This window comes from Yamadazyma tenuis, chromosome 3 (genome assembly GCF_029203305.1).
Source record: "Yamadazyma tenuis chromosome 3, complete sequence".
NCBI lineage: Eukaryota > Fungi > Ascomycota > Pichiomycetes > Serinales > Debaryomycetaceae > Yamadazyma > Yamadazyma tenuis.
This window is the reverse complement of record NC_089463.1, coordinates 297957-315697: the sequence shown is the minus strand read 5'-3', so window position 1 is coordinate 315697 and position 17741 is coordinate 297957. Positions and strand designations below refer to the sequence as shown.

At 46.3% G+C, this 17741-nt stretch overlaps 10 protein-coding genes and 2 non-coding genes across 12 annotated transcripts; 6 read left to right on the top strand and 6 right to left on the bottom strand. All coding sequences in view use genetic code 12, as the record gives it.

Moving 5' to 3' along the window:
• Positions 1-36: 36 nt before the first annotated feature.
• YOX1 (Homeobox protein yox1) lies at positions 37-891 on the top strand (the record flags this gene model as incomplete). The annotated part of the gene is made up of 1 exon (XM_006684948.2): positions 37-891. The coding sequence occupies one exon, from the start codon at positions 37-39 to the stop codon at positions 889-891; it is 855 nt and encodes a 284-aa protein (XP_006685011.2).
• A 388-nt stretch (positions 892-1279) lies between these two features.
• RPS18 (40S ribosomal protein uS13) lies at positions 1280-1976 on the bottom strand (the record flags this gene model as incomplete). Its single annotated transcript, XM_006685125.2, has 2 exons — positions 1280-1670; positions 1930-1976. The coding sequence occupies 2 exons, from the start codon at positions 1974-1976 to the stop codon at positions 1280-1282; spliced, it is 438 nt and encodes a 145-aa protein (XP_006685188.1).
• Positions 1977-2207: 231 nt separating this feature from the next.
• Positions 2208-2948, bottom strand: yml6 (mitochondrial 54S ribosomal protein uL4m; the record flags this gene model as incomplete). The annotated part of the gene is made up of 1 exon (XM_006685127.1): positions 2208-2948. The coding sequence occupies one exon, from the start codon at positions 2946-2948 to the stop codon at positions 2208-2210; it is 741 nt and encodes a 246-aa protein (XP_006685190.1).
• Positions 2949-3155: 207 nt separating this feature from the next.
• Positions 3156-5138, bottom strand: KEX1 (Cell death protease; the record flags this gene model as incomplete). The annotated part of the gene is made up of 1 exon (XM_006684949.2): positions 3156-5138. The coding sequence occupies one exon, from the start codon at positions 5136-5138 to the stop codon at positions 3156-3158; it is 1983 nt and encodes a 660-aa protein (XP_006685012.2).
• A 173-nt stretch (positions 5139-5311) lies between these two features.
• Positions 5312-8008, bottom strand: GPH1 (Non-essential glycogen phosphorylase; the record flags this gene model as incomplete). The annotated part of the gene is made up of 1 exon (XM_006684950.1): positions 5312-8008. One exon carries the CDS (start codon positions 8006-8008, stop codon positions 5312-5314), a length of 2697 nt encoding a protein of 898 aa, XP_006685013.1.
• An 873-nt stretch (positions 8009-8881) lies between these two features.
• Positions 8882-9568, top strand: PSN45_002523 (uncharacterized protein; the record flags this gene model as incomplete). Its single annotated transcript, XM_006684952.2, has 1 exon — positions 8882-9568. The coding sequence occupies one exon, from the start codon at positions 8882-8884 to the stop codon at positions 9566-9568; it is 687 nt and encodes a 228-aa protein (XP_006685015.1).
• Positions 9569-9947: 379 nt separating this feature from the next.
• Positions 9948-10646, top strand: PSN45_002522 (uncharacterized protein; the record flags this gene model as incomplete). Its single annotated transcript, XM_006684953.2, has 1 exon — positions 9948-10646. One exon carries the CDS (start codon positions 9948-9950, stop codon positions 10644-10646), a length of 699 nt encoding a protein of 232 aa, XP_006685016.2.
• A 257-nt stretch (positions 10647-10903) lies between these two features.
• PSN45_002521 lies at positions 10904-10985 on the top strand. Its single transcript has one exon. It is a non-coding gene; the product is annotated as a tRNA-Ser (tRNA).
• Positions 10986-11178: 193 nt separating this feature from the next.
• ERG27 (3-keto-steroid reductase) lies at positions 11179-12210 on the top strand (the record flags this gene model as incomplete). Its single annotated transcript, XM_006685129.1, has 1 exon — positions 11179-12210. One exon carries the CDS (start codon positions 11179-11181, stop codon positions 12208-12210), a length of 1032 nt encoding a protein of 343 aa, XP_006685192.1.
• An 87-nt stretch (positions 12211-12297) lies between these two features.
• PSN45_002519 (uncharacterized protein) lies at positions 12298-16617 on the bottom strand (the record flags this gene model as incomplete). The annotated part of the gene is made up of 1 exon (XM_006684954.1): positions 12298-16617. The coding sequence occupies one exon, from the start codon at positions 16615-16617 to the stop codon at positions 12298-12300; it is 4320 nt and encodes a 1439-aa protein (XP_006685017.1).
• Positions 16618-16715: 98 nt separating this feature from the next.
• On the top strand, positions 16716-17378 carry TAF10 (Transcription initiation factor TFIID subunit 10; the record flags this gene model as incomplete). The annotated part of the gene is made up of 1 exon (XM_006684955.2): positions 16716-17378. The coding sequence occupies one exon, from the start codon at positions 16716-16718 to the stop codon at positions 17376-17378; it is 663 nt and encodes a 220-aa protein (XP_006685018.1).
• Positions 17379-17486: 108 nt separating this feature from the next.
• PSN45_002517 lies at positions 17487-17568 on the bottom strand. Its single transcript has one exon. It is a non-coding gene; the product is annotated as a tRNA-Ser (tRNA).
• Between the last annotated feature and the right edge of the window lie 173 nt (positions 17569-17741).

Genomic DNA, 17741 nt, shown 5'->3' with positions numbered 1-17741 from the left:
CCCAGTGCCACCACCTCCGCCACTGCTACACCCATAATGGCCTCAACTCCTCCTCCTCCCACCGCCGCTCCCAAAAAGAGAAAACACGAAAAGTCCTTCGCATTCATTTCGCACTCGGTCAAAACCTTTCCCAACCAGGAACCATCCATCGACAATGCTCCTCTCGCCAGAAGAAAAAGAAGAAGAACGTCGCCCAACGAACTCAACATTCTCAACCAGCAATTCCTTCTTGGACTGACTCCCAATAAACTTCGCCGAATTGAAATCGCAAACACCGTGTGTATGACTGAAAAAGCGGTGCAGATCTGGTTCCAAAACAAGAGACAGAGCATCCGCAAACAAAACCACCACGAAAAAGAGGTCACTGAGCTTCCTCCCACCCCTGACATGACTCTCTCCACCAGTTCTGTCGACACCTCCATGAACACCATGCTCTCACCTGTCATTAGTTCCACCCCCATCAAACCCCATTTGCACAAGTCCCAGTCCTTCGCCAGTCCGGGCACTCTGATGCTCGAATCGCCCATTCTCCAGCGCTCAGCCTCCGTGGGCTCGGGGTCCCACAAGCCTGAGTCGTCTACTCCCAACCTGTCGTTCATTACCGAGGATTCCTCCAATAACCTGTTTGTAATCCACCAGATTAAGAAGAAACAGCCGGTATTGTTCAACAACAACAACAGCTCAACCATGACGTTCAAGTTGAGTAAGTTCAAGGTGCACAGTGATGCTCCCAAAACTAATAAGATCCAGAACTTGTTGAATAGTGTGGCCGATGAGCCCGTGAGAAAGCCTTTAGGAGAGATTAGTGGCAACAGTCAGAGACAGAACACGAAGGTGGTGACGGACGGTGTGCAGAGCTTGTTGTCATTGAGGGAAGGGAACTGGAAATAAGAAGCTAGATAGTTTCGTGTATAGTAGTGTATATATCTTGCATTGGTAATTGTAGGGCGAGAGATGGACCTACTGGCGCGCGAAGGGCGGTGGGTAGTCGCCCTGAGGTGGAACTCCTATAGGGGCATAATCAGGGGGTCTGAGCTCCTACAAAAAGCATATTTGTACTACTTGGTATTAGTTGGTGCATGTGAAGCTTTTTTCACTTCAAACCGCCAAATTTAACCCTTTTTAAATACTCTGTCAATGACTGATGTTGGGTGTCCTGCAAATAGTTCCTCCCGGGTTTCCTCCCAAATTCCTGCGTTTTCTCAGTCTACTCGCACACTCATACGTAATATAATATATTAAATTACATGGATAATATAATTATGAGTACATGCCCTCTTTAACGACCACGGGAAGTGGTCTTGGTGTGTTGACCTCTGACCTTCAATCCCCAGAAGTGTCTGATACCTCTGTGAGCTCTGATCTTCTTCAATTTTTCCAAATCATCTCTCAACTTGGATTCCAACTGATTGGCCAAGACGTGGTAGTCCTTACCGTCAACTTGGTCCTTTTGTCTGTTCAAGAACCAGGCTGGAATCTTGTAGTTGGTTGGGTTTTGCATGATGGTGACAACTCTTTCCAATTCTTCTTGGGTCAATTCACCAGCTCTCTTGTTCAAATCAACATCGGCCTTCTTGCAAACCAAGTTGGAGTATCTTCTACCGACACCTCTGATCTTGGTCAAGGCGTACATGATCTTGATTCTACCATCAATATTGGTGTTCAATAAACTACAGTTGTTAGTATAGGTTGGCAAGAATAACAATACACGAGCATTTGACGGTTGTAAGTTCCATGCTTCAACTTTCGGGCTCTATCAACACGCTGGGGATGTGTTTGTTGTATGGAGGTATTCTGGTGACTGGAAAAAAATCTTTTCACTGATGCTTCAATCCACAGTTGACACCGAAGCATGGACAAAACAAGGGATATTCCGGCGGTTTAAACGTCTGTCCGTGTATTCTTGTGGTGATGGTAGTGGGAACATACCGTAAAATGTGTTGGAAGGATCCTTCTTCTTGAACAACTAAAGACATCTTGGTTTATTTCTATAGTATAGGTTTAACAGTTTGATAATTTTTCACAGAGTTTTTCTCTGCGACGGCTTGGAGGAGTGGTCGTCCCAAACCCAATTATGCTGCCGCCATTCGCGGCAGGCCAGTCACCGCGTGTATAGGGCTCAACCCCTGGAATCTACTGTAATTTCTTATCACGACTGCAAATGGTCACAAACAGCTCTCATCTAACCGACGTATATTCGTATCTATTTACATGTATCTGCCAATGAGCCACTGCAAGGCGGGCAACTCAATATATATCCGGTTGGCCTTCAAAACATCTCTCACCTCCACCGCATCTTTCACCAACACATCGGCTTTACCAGTGGACAATTCGGTGGCCTTGAGCAAATTGTCCCGTTGGCCGTCGGTGATAAACAACAAGTTCATCTTGTTCAAGTGGTGATCCCGAATGAACTGTTTCATGGTCTCTGGGTACTCGTAATTGAAGTCAAGAATGGATTTTTCATTATCGTTATCAAGAGATTTGTCGGTTTCTCCCACAATATACACTCGGCCAAGCTGGTACTGTTCCGACAACGCCGTGGCCATCGCCTTGTTATATATTTTCACCGGAAGCTTGGTGGACCAGTCGTGTGGGGCAGTGATGGCATGGGCCTTAATCAAGTTGTCTCTGTGAGGAGAGTTGGCATCACCAACTCTGGCTCTACCACTACCCTTTTGGGGCCGCAACTTCTTATGCGAGTAGAGCTGGTCACTTTTGGTCATAGCATTGCCGGATCCGACTCTGGCTCTGTCAGCTTCGAAAACCACTGCACTCCACAATAAATCTCTTCTGGTGGGCAACCCAAGAAACTGGGTGGGGAGAGGCACAAACTGGTGGGGCTCCAACGAGGGGAACGACCGCACGCTACCCAACGTATACTTGGGAGGCTGGCGGATGTTGAACTTGGCTTCGGTGGCCAATCCACGTATTACCTGCTTGAACATAGTTTGTGAGTGAGGGTGGGAACTGGTGAAAAATTTGTGCGACTTTGGTGATGCTAGAGATGTGAGAAGAGATTATGAAATGTTTTCTATGTCCGCTTCGTCCGTGTGGATATTCGGCTGTTCATCCATGTCGTTGTTTCTATATCTGCTTTGTTCGTACGTGGTCTTGGCTGTTTCATATATTTCTACATATTCATATTGAAAGTCTCACGTCCCACTCTTGCGCACCTCTTCTTCATCTTCACTGTCAACAATGAAATGGTCCACATTTCCCGGCACCAAGTTCTCTCCCATTTCTATGTCTTCCAAGTAGTCATCCGTGTCGGTTGGAGTATAGTTCCCCCTGGTATCTCCTCTACGAAACACTCCAAGGGCTTTGTTTAACAATCCAGACGGTGGTACTTCCTCATCATTCTGGAACAGTCTCAATTGGTCTGCCCATTGAACATTCTTCTTTCTGCCCGATGGCCCTGTTCTGATGATGGACGATGGTCTCAGTTTATATGTTGAATACAACATATAAACCCCCCATATAATGATCACCAACACCACCAACTGGATGATTCTGGTGATACGACTCAGACCCGAGGCCTTATCTTCAGCAGGGACAGAAGAGCTTGAAGGTTCAGCAGGACTGGAAGCTGCAGCACCGGACGATGCAAATTGGGTGAACGAGCCAGTCACTTGGGTGTTGGTCGAAGTAGGGGCTGCAGTTGTACTCGAAGGCTGGGGAACCTCTTGATGTAACTTACGGACTCCAAGCGGATACGTGACAATGGCCTTCTTCTCGGTGTCTCCGGGTATGTCAACGGTTTCTATGTCAAAGTTCTTGAGTAAAACGTCGATCAAACTTCTTGAAAGCTCGGGTTTATCGAATGGAACCATGTGTGAGGCATCAAAGATGTTGATAAACGTCAAGTTTCTTTCGGTTTTAATATACCCCAGAGTCTGGCCATCGTAGACCCAGTCATATGCGTAATCTTCTTGGAAGCCTGTGGCCCCATTCCACTCCATCTGCTTGATGAAGTTCTCGGTCCCGATGTAATTGCAAATAATGTCTCTGTTCCCGTTGAACAATACCACGGGAATTTGCTCCAAAATTCCTGGGAGCAACTTCACGGCAGGATAAGACTTCTTGGCCGTAAACCGGCTGCCAACCCTGCCCGAACATTCGTGCCATTTCTTCTTCAAAATCAAGTTTAACGATGCTTGGTTGTCGAGTGAGTTCAAAAATGGGTTCACGTTCACTAAATCTGGCGGCCAGTTCATTCCACACGAAGGGTATGAATCCTTCAACGTGTAGTCGTACATGTTGAAGCATTGCTGGTTGGCCGCGGCCGAGTTGTCTTTGGTCTCATAAAGAAGAGTTGTCAAAATGCCCTCACAGATATCGTCAACAATAGCAAAGTCACTTAAGCTGTCCCCATTCATGTTATTGGCGGCATTCTGACATTTTTCGTGCTGCTTGAGGATCTTGGTCCATGCCGGGTGGTTGGTGTTTATTATACCCGCCGCCACCGCGTATGGCAAGTAAGATAAACTCTGTACGTCAGGCGCAATCCACCCGTTACCAATCAACAACCCTTTCAAATTGTAGGGATTTTGGCCTTCCTTCAAGTTCTTGTTCCGTTTCAAAATTCCATCGGCAATGTAGGGAATATATTGGCCTGCGTAGCTCTCACCAGCAAAGTAGATCTCGTTGTCAGCATCTTCAGGAAACATCTCAAAGTACACTTCCATAAACCGTAAAAATTGCCACAGCACCTGGTCCAAGTCGTGGTCAAATTCCTTGGAGTAGCTGAACCCGGTTCCGGCAGGTTGGTCCACAAATACCACGTCACCGGCCTGGTGCCACAGACCGGGGTTCTTGGTGACTTTCAAATTGGAATCAATTCGGAACGGACCCACCTCCATTAACGCCCCGTCCATCGACGAGCAGCCAGGCCCGCCATTAAGCCAGAAGATGGTTCTCTTCTTATACTCCGGTTCGATGTTGTTGTCGGAGTACTTCCAAAAAAACAAATGAGTATCGTTTTCCTTGTACAATTCTAGTTGTCCTGCGAACATCAAAGGAATCTCCAGATCCTTAAAGTTTTCCTGAAGTCCTGGGAGTTTGGACACCAAGAACTGGGATCTATCGGAGTCTCTCTTGAAGTGGAGACTCTCCACAAACACCGCTTGGACAAACATCGCTAGCAATATGTGAATGAAAAGCATCTTTACATGGGCATAATCAGGGTTTCACTATTAAAAAGTGCGCGACAATCTAAGCCCTAGAATTGCAGGACATTTCTCCTCTTACGTTGATTGCGAAATTCATATAAAATCAAACTAACTAACAAATGAAACATGCTCTAAACAGCCTACGCGTTGGATGGCTCCATGTTCCAGATATTCTCTGCATACTCATCAATGCACCGGTCTGACGAGAAGAACCCCATGTTGGCTACACTAATCACCGACTTCTTCACCCAGTTGTGTAAATGGTCTTTATCATTAGCATCTCCACCATGGTGGCCAAACACCTTCTCTAACCGCTTGTGGCAGTCCAAGAACAAGTCAAAGTCGTCACTGATCAAGTAGTGGTCGCCATGATCCTTGATACTCTCAACCAACGCCTTGTACTCGTTGTAGTCACCAAAAATACCCGATTCAATGGCTGCAAAAACCTCACCCAAAGCGTCAGACACTTGTACACCATTGTAGGTATGCTTATGTCTTAACTCATCCACGGACTCGGCAACGTTTCCAAACAAAAAGATGTTTTCCTCGCCTATTTCACGGGTGATTTCAACGTTGGCTCCATCAACGGTTCCAATGATTAAACCCCCGTTCATGGCGAACTTCATGTTGGAAGTACCTGACGCCTCGGTTCCAGCAGTGGAAATGTGGTTCAGCAAGTCGGATCCGGGACAGATGATTTCGGCCTTTGACACGTTGTAATCGGGAATAAACACCACCTTCAATAAGTTTCCAATTTCCGGGTCGTTGTTGACGACTTCTCCCACGGCGTTAACCAAGTGGATGATGGTTTTGGCCATATAATATCCAGGAGCCGCTTTTCCACCAAAAATGGAGCACTTGGATATAAAGTGCTTCAACTTGATGTCATCGATAGAAACTCCCTGCGACAATAACTTCTTGATGTTGATGTACCGGTAGATGATGGCGAAAATATTCAACTGCTGTCTCTTGTACTCATGGATTCTCTTCACCTGGACATCAAACATCACCGAAGGATCCACCTCCACCCCGGTAGTATCTTTGATCAACTTGGCCAACCGTACCTTATTATTATACTTGATGCCATCCCATTTGGTCAAAAACTCATCGTCCTCAACAAACCGCTCCAACTTCTTCAAGTCGGTCAAGCTGGTCAAATAGTTGTATTGAGGGTCATCCAAGGCCTCACTGATGAACTTGGCCAACTCCGGGTTGGCCTGTCTCAACCATCTTCTGGGAGTGATCCCGTTGGTTACGTTGGTGAAACGGTCGGTACCAAAGATCGTGACAAAGTCCTTGAAAATGGTGGTTTTGATCAACTCCGAGTGTAACTCGGCCACCCCGTTGGTCTTGTGGGATCCCACGATGGCCAAGTGCGCCATACGCACCGACTTGGGGAAATGCTCCTCGATGATCGAAACCCTCGTTAACAACTCTCTGTCGTTAGGGAACTCAGACTCAACAGCCTTCAAGAAAAAGTAGTTGATCTCGTAGATGATCTCCAAGTGCCGAGGCAACAACCGTCCCACTACCTCGACGGGCCAGTGTTCTAAGGCCTCGGCCATCACCGTATGGTTGGTATAAGCAAACACCTGGGTGACGATACCCCAGGCTTCGTCCCATTCAAGGCTCTCCAAGTCCACCAAGATCCGCTGTAACTCGACAATGGCCAACGTAGGGTGGGTGTCATTCAACTGAATAGCAATCTTGTCGGGGAGCTTGGTCCAATTGTTGAGATGAGTTTTCTTGAACCGACGAATGATGTCGTGCAACGAGGCCGACACCCAGAAATACTGTTGTTTCAACCGCAATTCCTTGCCCTTATCGAAGTTGTCGTTGGGGTACAAAACTGAGGTGATGCTCTCGGCTGCCTGTTGGGCCGAAACTGACTGTTCGTAGTCTCCAGCATTGAACTTTGTGAAGTCAAACTCCTCGGTGGGTTTGGCTTGCCACAAACGCAAGTTGTTGGTGTTGTCGGTGTTGTATCCGGGAATTGGATAGTCCACTGCCACTGCCAACACCCGCTGTCCGCCATTCCACACCTTCTTGGGTTTACCGGAGTTTGTGTCGTAGGTTTCATACACATACCCATAGAAATCCACCGGGATCTGGATCTCGTGCCTCAATACCTCCCACGGGTTCGAGTACTTCAACCAGTAATCGGGGGCCTCGACCTGGTATCCGTCCACAATCAATTGCTTGAAGATCCCGTACTGGTAATTCAAGCCATAACCCCAGCCCGAGTAGTTTTTGGAGCTGAGCGAGTCGACGAAGCACGCCGCCAACCGGCCCAACCCCCCGTTACCCAACGCGGCATCCGGCTCCTGCTGCAACACGTCTTCCAAATTGAAGCCCAATTCCTTCAAGGAATCCGAAGCATTGTCTCTTGCAGCCAAGTTGATCAAGGCATTGTCCATGGCCTTACCCATCAAAAACTCCAACGAGAGATAGTACACCCGCTTGCTGTCATGCACCGTCTGTTTCTGCTGGGTGTTGGCCCAATCTAAAATCAATTCGTCTCTAATGGCAATAGAACTGGCCTGGTACGCGGCCAACTCGTCACAATTGAACATGTTTCTGGCCAAGGTGGTTTCCACATGGTTGACAAACGACTGTTCGAACGTACCCTTGTCGTTCTTGTTTGTGGCAGTTCTCTCCTTGTATGACACAGACGGATTAAAAGGTTTCAATTTGCTATTCTTGAGCCATACGAGCTTGGACCCTTCGGGGATGGAAGAGTCCAACGCAATGATTTGATTGGGGGTGAACCCGGTGTTGGTTCTCTTGAGCCGAGGCAGCGGCAGCGGCAATTCCGTGGGTGTGACGAAGTCTGACATGGCAAACACAATGGATATAATTTGAAAACTTTTGGCCAAGGGGTTTTAGGGGTGCAAATAATATTGGGGATGTGCGAATAATCGTCTGATGTAGAGCGCAAAGATAGAGGGAAAGAGAAAATTCGGTGAGGGGCCGGACCGGTGGCGGGGCCGCCGGGAGTGGTGCTGGGGACGGGGGTATCAAGTCCGGTGCCATGGGGCGAAGTCCGGGACAGTCAGTCGAAGTCTGGCACCGGCCAACTGTTTTTCGGCAGCGGTTGCAAAACGTGCCGCAACGGTAAGCGAAGACAGATGGAGGACAAAGGGGGGACAAAGGGAGAGATGGAGGAGCGAAAGAAAGACCGGAAGAAGAAGCTAAGGGAAGAAGAAGCGAAAAAAACTACACGAGCGACACGAGTGTTAGCGACAAAACCGTGTTCATCATGTTAGCTCTTGGGTACCGTCACGTGCGACACTTTTTTCTCCCTCTTCACTTCACCACCCTTCCTTAATTGAGGTTGCGAAAATGTTGAGCAATAACATTGTCTGGGGAATGTTGAGAACAGGGTTTTTACATACCACCTCTACACTCGGACCACACGGTACGCGGTACGGTCGGCCCATGTCTCTGTATATAAACCCAATTAGGTTAAACTTATTTTTAACTCAAACTCAAACATACTATTACTAATTGAACTTAATCGTACTATTACTAATTGGGCACCTCTGGTATAAATAAGGTAATGTATCGGCCATGGCATCTGTCCAAACCAATGACTCCATTGAGATCAGTCGTGTGCTCAAACCATATCTCTACTAGTCTCCCCTCGCAAGTTAACTTTTCATCTCCCATTTGTCTCCACGTGAAACTCGCATTCTACACTTCTCAACTCCATGGATCCCAGTACTAAAATCATTAGCCACATGAATGGCCAACACCAATTGGCCTCAGTAGACTACCTTGTTGTCTACGGCCATGTCGACTTATCCCAATTAGCCGAAAATTCCGCCAAAATCACGGCTGTGGATGACAAATCTTTTGATATCTCTTACGACTTGAAATCATCCCCCAACCACAAAATTACCCTTAAATGGGACGAAATCGAAGACGGTGAAGGTGTCGTTGTTTCTTCCATGAAAGATATCAAGGCCAAGTTGGTGGCCATGGCCAAGTACGCTGCAAACAAACAGGGCTTTTCTCATGTGCAAATTACTGACTATCCTCCACTTTCAAAGGAAACGGCCCTTTTCGCTTCACTCTCGGTGATTTTCCTTATTGGATCGTACGACCTCAACTGGTTGAAGCGGTTGTTGAAACAAAATCCAATTTTCTCGACCTTGACCCCGTTCCTTCCTGGGTTTTTGTGGAAAGTTTTGGACTTTAGTGGTAGGAACATTCGTACTATTTCTGCCGGAATGTATATCATTCATGTGATAGAGATTTTGCTTACTACCGGGCCAGCGTTAAGAAAGTATAGATTTCCACCGGCACAGAGGGTAGCTTGGTTGTTTGTTCACTTTCTCGAAGGTTTTTATTCGATTATAAAGATGAACAAGTTGATTGAGTCCAAGCTGCATTGAGACGGTTACAGGTCGTGGGCTTATTTACAAGTCCTAGGCTTACTTACAAGTCCTAGGCTTACTTACAAGTCCTAGGCTTACTTACAAGTCCTAGGCTTACTTACAAGTCCTAGGCTTGGACAGGTCGTGTGCTTGTTTACAGATAAGTGGGCCAGACTGTTACCTATTAGCTAGTTCCTATCTACGGAATTTATGTTTTAGCTAGATTTTGAATTTTATATGATTGTGTTTTTCTGACTGTGTTTACTGTGGATTTCCATGCTTGTGTTTTTGCAGTCTACTATGTTCACTGTCTTTGTGTTGCTGTGTCTCACAATGGTCGCTTCTTCCTCCATTTTCACTCAGTTCCTTTTCTTCGCATTCTCATAAATCCGATCCCATGGATCCCGCCGGAATCATCAAACACATGAATGGCCACCGTCAGATTGCTCTCGTGGATTACTTGGCCGTGTACTCTGACGTCAGCCTCCGCCAATTGAACCCAAAATCTGTTCACATATCGGCTGTTGACGAAAAGTCCATGGTCCTCAGCTACGATTTGACATCTTCTGCTAACCAAAAACACACATTTAACTGGCACGACATGGACGAAAACGACCACATTTCTGTTGCTTCTATGAGCGATATAAACGCCAAATTGACTGCTATGGCCAAATACGCTGCTGCAAAGCAGGGGGTTTCGCATATTCAAGTAACAGCATATCCTAAGTGGGACTGGATTGCAACTGCTTCAGTAGCCATCTGGATGATTTGTTCTTTAGGATGCTACTCTCCAGACCTCATAAAAATCAAAAACGGCCCAATTGCTGGGTTTTGTAAACTTATTCTACCGGAATTGGTACTCCAACTGATGGGATTTTGTGCCAACCACTGTGGAAGCATTCTTGTGGGCACTTTGGTGCTTCATAGCATAGAGACACTCCTTCTTGTGGTTCCGAGAGTGCGCAAGTATAGAGTTCCATTGCCTGAACGGGTGTTATGGTACTTTTTTGGTCTTCTAGATGGAAACTTTACTGTTCAGAGGTTCGATAAGCTAGTCGATTCTGTTGCTTTAAGCACAGGTGTATTTGATATATGATGTATATATGATAAACGATGTAAGAGGTATTCAGAATATCGTTAGAAATTTGCAATCCTAAATTTGGTTAAACACCTATTATGGGGAGCTTTTACCGTTTCGTTGATAAAAATGTTATTTTGACGCTACTAGTTGTTATGGCTAGTAATTCACGATTCAAAACCTTTCAAAGAGTTGATAACAGACTGTTATGAAATCTGGTCACGTGCTTATTTTTGCTCCTCACGTGAACTCCACCAATATTTTCTTCGTAAATTGGCAACTTGTCCGAGTGGTTAAGGAGAAAGATTAGAAATCTTTTGGGCTTTGCCCGCGCAGGTTCGAATCCTGCAGTTGTCGTCATTTACTTTTTTTTTGACTCTTTGACCTAGGTGAAGCGATTGTCATATTACCATCGTCTTCTTCACAGCGTCAACTAGCCCTGGTGCCTTTAACCTCACCTAATCCCAATATTCAATCTTTTCTCTCTTCGCGCTCGCCAAACTCAATCGCAGCTATTCGCATTTTTCAATTCTATACGACCGATCCACAAATGTCAACACCAAACCACAAAGTGGCCCTTATAACCGGGGGATCGTCCAACCTCGGCATTTCGTTGGCCAAAAGACTCATAGACAACCTTTCCCGCCACCAGAAGTTGTCCATAATCATCACTTCTCGTACCTTACCCAAGGCCATAGAAACCATAGACAACATCAATGCATTTGCAAAACAACACCAGAAATCCACCCAATTGGAATTCGACTACATCCTCGTCGACTTTGGAGACATGGTATCGGTGTTGTCGGCATACTATGACTTGAACAAGAAGTACCCGCATATTGACTATGCTTTCATGAACTCAGTTCAAACCTGCTATGCGGGTATCGACTGGGTATATGCAATTAAAGACGTATTAAAGAGCCCCGTCAACGCCGTCACCGAGGCCCACATGAAGATTCAGAAGAAGGGATTGAAGTCCCATGACGGCATGGGGTTAATGTTCCAAGGAAATGTGTTTGGACCTTACTATTTGCTTCATAAGATCAAACCGCTCATGACAGGAGGAAAGATTGTTTGGGTCAGTTCCAGCAGCTCTGGTGCCCAGTACATATCTTTCAATGACTTGCAAATGCTTGAAAACCCTTATCCATACGAAGGGTCGAAGAGATTAATTGATTTAGTCCATTCGGGAACCTATAAATCTTTAAAGTCCAAAGACAATATTAGTCTGTACGTGGTGAACCCAGGAATCTTCACCAGTTTTGGGTTCTTCCAGTACTTGAACTTTGTCACATTCTACGGGATGCTTGGGTTGTTCTATTTGGCGAGGTTTTTAGGCTCCACCATCCACAACATCTCAGGATATACGGCTGCGAATTCGTTAATAAGTTGTGCATTGAAAGACGATGAAAGGCAGGACAAGAAGGTGGTTTCTTCAACGAATATCAGCGGCAAGGAGTACATTGACTACGTGGAAATTGATGGTACCGGGGCAGAGGACGTGGTGGCATATCTCGAAACTCTCTGTAAAGAGTGGGACGAAAAGTTTAAGAACCAGATAGTTGATACGAGAGTGCCTTAATTATCCAAGCTCCTAGTTATTTGGCGTCATTATTCATGCTGATATGTATCTATAATTATGTAGTTTAATGAGTCCTTAACGTTTTTTCTATATCCGGTAGTTCAAACACTTACATCCACATGCACTTGGACACTCCTGTTCTTCGTTTTCCGACCACCACTCCAAAGCACAACTAGAGTGCAAAACATGTTCACAGTTGGTGCACACTACAAGCCTCTTACTTACCAAAAGGTTGCATAAGTTGCAATACTTCAATTGGTTGGCTTTATTCAAATTCCATGGATTTTCCTTTGATGAGTCGATTGTCGAGTTCAGATGCACATATGGAACACCCGTCAAGGTTTTGGCTTTCTCTCGGAATCCAAACGAACACCGGTGCTCTTCAAACTTGGAATTAGCCTTTTCTGGATTCGGATAGTTGAATTTCAAAATCTTGATTCTATTCGCAGGTAAGCCCCAACAGTATAACATCTCAGCGTATTGTTCCCTATACATCTTGATCTTTTTGTCTTCCTGCAAACTCAACAAGGATTTGGTGTAGAGGTCATCGAAGAGGTCAAGACTGTCGACGTTTTGGAACTCGATGTTCACCACTGGTGGAGGCCTCGCTGAACCCTTTCTGCTGATTTTTCTGTTGTTGACGTTCAGGGCAATTCCTTTAGGTTTTCTGTATTCGGTACCTCTTCTGGATCGCATTTCAATTTCAACAGTTGGACTCATGGTGAAGCTTTTGCGCAAAAAGCTGTCGGTGGGAGCAATGGCATTGGAAAGGCTCAGATTGTGTCTTGAACCTTGATGTTCGGGTGATTCATCTTTGATAAACTCGTCAGAGCCAATTGACCGGGCATATCTTGCTGGAGTCTCTCTTCTGATCACCAGCACTGACGAGTTCTTGTGTCGAGGAATATCGTAGAAATTCTCGATCTTTGGATCAGACAATTCTGTACTTAATGATTCGTGGAAAGAGAAGTTTCTCTCCAACTTATTGTTGAATGATTCGTTGAACTTCCTTATTTGAGCCATTGACGGAGGCTGGGGCTTGATTTCATATGGAGTATGAATGGGGATGTTGAAGATGTCCTTGTTAGAAGAGACGTTCTTTGTGTTCTCATAAAGAATGCACGAGATCATTACAATCATTTGCAAGTTACCTCTGCGTTCAAAATAGTTCAACATCTCTTTCACCAACCAAGAGTACCCATACGGATGGCTTCCCCAGTAGAACCTATAGGTCTGATCACCAAAAAACTTCTTGGTGATTTCGTTTATTTTGAGGAGATGGTTCATTGCCTCGACATTCTTTGCAATTGTCGAGTTTGAGTTCGACTTCTGAATCACAGCTGACGAGTGGTACACTGGGTGAATATCGTTGATCTCGATATCTTTTATAAGAATCATCTCGAGGAGTCTCCAAGTATCACAGATCTCTGTCAACCCGTACTTCAATGCTACCTGGCTGTTATACTTAGCGAGCTTTTCAGGGGAATCTCCCAATACTCTATACTCTTGGGCCAACTCCTTCTTATCTGGGATGAGGTGACTGAAGTCAAACACGCCGACTATATTCTTAGCTTTTTTGTTGGATTTGTTCTTCCTCTTCTTGGACGACTGGAAATCCAGATCACCTCCAGGCAAAGAGGATTTGTAGTTGGATGCCGTACCACCTTGGCTATTCTTATTGGGCCTATTCATGTTTCTAGTTCTCGAAACGTACCGATTTCCCAATCCCACCGAAGTCTTAAACAACCCAGGAACTCTGAATCTCGAAGCCAAATCATCTTCGTCGATGTCATCCCATTCATCTACGAAACTGTCGCTTGACGTCGTTGAACTGTCGCTTTCCTCACTGAACTCGCTTTCATTGTCCGTATCAGTTCCTGCTTTGTCTGTCTTATCCAAAACGTCTTCGTCGTCACCGTCACCATTGGCAGTGTTCACGCTGAATCCAGCATCAGTAAACCTAAATATACTGAACTTCTGAAGGGCTTTGCTATCCTCTTCCTCAGTATCCTTAGGAATGAAAAAGCATACCAATTTTCCATTACGGGCCCAGTAAGCCCCACATCCCTTGGGAACAGGTGTAGAGTCGTAGAACTTATTGGCATTGCCAACTTCGTCGTTGACACTAGCTTCAAGAGCCAAAGTAGCAGGGTCTTCACCACTATCTTTACCTAACGATCCGGTACTATTGACCATTTCTTCGTCATTCAATGCCGGCATGAAATCGGAGAGCTGGTCATCAAAATCATCGTCATCATCGGTAGGAATCGTATCACTGGGCTGTTGGTCGATAAGATCATCGGCCCAGTCTTCGTTTCCAACCTCCTGGATGATCTCGGTTTCTTCATTCAAGGGAGTGTTCGCAATCAACGAGTCGTCCAATGCGATCTTGTCTCCCATTAAGTACCTCAACAATGGTTCCAAACAGAACCTCTGGTGCCTGTTGCTGAAGAAAAGTGCAATATCTGTCAAGTTCCTCACCATCTCCTGTTTGATGTCTGAAGTCAAGTCGTAGGTCTCTTCGATGTTGAAAGAAATAAAGTTGTTCTTCTGGAACTTCTTGGTCATATTAGAGCTCAATGGCACATCATCCAAATAAGGATAACTTCGAGGGAAAGTGATTTCGAGTCTGATAAACACCAACTTCTGTTCATTTTCCTGGTCTGGAAATTGTTCTGTCTCCTCTTCCTTCTGTAGAGTGTCTTTGGGGTCCGTGGGATCGGGGTTTTCTGTACTAGAACTGGGGTTCTCCAAATTCGGTGCTTCGGACGAAGTATTTTCGTTGATGGCTTTGGTATCATCCTTTTCTTCTTGGACATCGGTCACCGTAGAAGAAGACTCGACGGCCGGTAATGGGCCCCGCAAACTCAAAATTAACTCTCCCGTAGACACTGAGATCTTTTCGAATCTGACCTTGGGAAACATATGGGCCACAAATGTCACTTCTTCCCCCAAATTCAACGGGGTGGGATCATCATTTTCCATTTTATCGGCCTGTTCGTTGTTCCGACCCATTCTTACCCCTGATATCCATGCCAAGTGGTTCAATTGAGACGGTACAGTAGGTAAGTGTTTGTGCTTTTTGGCAATTTGGAACATCGTCATGGACGAAAGCAAGTCTCCTTTGTTCTTATACAATATATTGGTCAACGTCAACGGTGGCTCCGTGCAGTAGGTATTGTAGTTATGCAGATCCGACGTCACTAGCGCCAGCAGGGAGCTTGTTCGAGAATTGGAATCGGGTTCTGGGGATGCTATTAAAGGAAGCTGTTTAAATGCTTTTTGCACAAGGGGGTTGTAGTTGACCTTTCTGTATAGTTCCTCATCATGAGGCCACAACTTCAAGTCGTAGTTCAGCGATGACCATGTCACCAATTGGTAGTCTTTCCAGGTTCTCTTGGTGTCGAACCCTTCGTAGTGCTCGTGACGGGTTCTCCACAAAAAGTCTTTCATGGGCCCACTGTTACCCTTGAACGAGTAGATGGGATCTAACTCAAGTAGTTGCGTCTCCTTTGTGTTTGTATACCTTTCCATGGCAGCGTCAAAATTTATTATGTGAATCGAGTCCTGTCCGTTTCGCAACGGCATTACTCCACACGATTTGTCTGAACCAAACGGTAAGGTTCTGGCTCTGGCGACGGGGAAGTCGGTCTGCACGATGATAGACGGGCTAAAGCCACCACTGGCTCCCTCAATGGCGTCCAGCGTCCCTTGAAAGTTCGAAAGATCCCAGAACTTGATCAGCTGGTCGTTCGAACAGGTGATTATATTGCTCACCCCGTCGGTAAAGTTGATCCCATTGATTTTCCCGCCATGAGCGTCCTCGATCCTTAACACCGGGAACGCCCCCTTCCGGGTATCCCATATATAGAACGAATGGTCATGGCTCGATGCGATTTCATAGGGGTTTTTGTGATTCCACTTGACTTGGGTAGCACCAGCCCTCCACTCAGCCCACTGTTGGACGGCCTTCCGCGGCGTACGCATGTCCCAGCTGAGAATAAACGTGTCAATTGCACAGGTGGCAAAGATCTCGGGGTCTGAAGGGTGGAAATTAATGTCTGTAATGGCTCTGGTATGTTCGTGGAGCACATTGACAATAGCACTGTCAGACGGACGTGAAAGGTCCCATAGCAACGCCTTCTGGTTGGAGGTGGAGATGCACCACGACGGTTTAGCACCGGCATGAGGCGACCATTGGACGTCGGCGACTTCCCATGAAGTTATATGATGGAGCCACCGAGGAGTGGTAAACGGCTCATCGAGATCGATGATAAAAAGCCCTCTACGGCCGGCCAAGACGGCGTCTCTGCCGTTGGGGGATAGTGACATGGCGCCAATGGCCCCGTCCACACGAAGCAGGAGCGAGCTACCAAAGGTGACCGAGTCAAATGGGTTCTTCAGCATTTAGACACTGGTTAACTGTGTGCGACTAAACAAAAAGTGCGACTTCACCGGTGCGACTGGTGCAACTTTTCACAAACAACCTACACCAATACATCACCATGACCACCACGCGTAGGAACAAACAGCCCCAGAAGGATATGGAGGTCGACTCCACTGCCAACGCCGAGGTGGACATGGACGTGGATGCCGAAGAGGTGGATGATGAGTTCAACGATGAAGACAACTCCAACTTCAACCCCGAACAACAGGCCCCATCCACAAAACCAACACCCAATCCCGCCGTCAACTTCGGTCTCGATATCCCCGAGCTCGCCCGAAAGGACAAAACCCTCCAAGAAGTGCTCGAGCTCTTGGACGGAGATTATGCCCCCATTATTCCAGATGCGGTGATTGACTACTACTTGGCCAAAAATGGGTTTGAGTCGTCGGACGTCAAGATCAAGCGCTTGCTCGCGCTAGCCACACAGAAGTTTGTGTCGGACGTGGCCCAGGATGCTTATGAATACTCTCGGATCAGAAATCTGTCCACGGTTTACAACTCGGCCAATCCACAAGCCAGAGCAAAACAGCTTTTACAAGGCCAGCAGTATGCCAATCTGCAACAGAACCCCGGTGCCAGTGCTGATGGGGATGGACCTCTGCAGCCGTCTACCAGTAGTGCTGGTAATCTGCAGGGAAAAGCGGTGTTGACGATGGAAGACTTGAGCAGCGCATTGACGGAGTACGGCTTGAATACGTCGAGACCCGATTTTTATCGCTAGTTTTTAGCTAATGTACATTATGATGAGTGCTGGGGTTTATGTTGTGGAGGTGCTGAGATTTTATGGTGTAGTGGGCGGTGGTGATGATTAGACAAAAAATAAAAATAACGACAACTGCAGGATTCGAACCTGCGCGGGCAAAGCCCAAAAGATTTCTAATCTTTCTCCTTAACCACTCGGACAAGTTGCCAATTTACAGGAAAAAAACGAGTGGTTTGCTTAGCACTTGCATTTGAACTGGAATGGATTGGTTTGAACTTTGGTAGGTTTGGTTGTTGGTGGATGGTGTATGGTGGATTGTGTATGGTGGATGGTGGATGGTGGATGGTGGATGGTGGATGGTGTATGGTGGATGGTGTATGG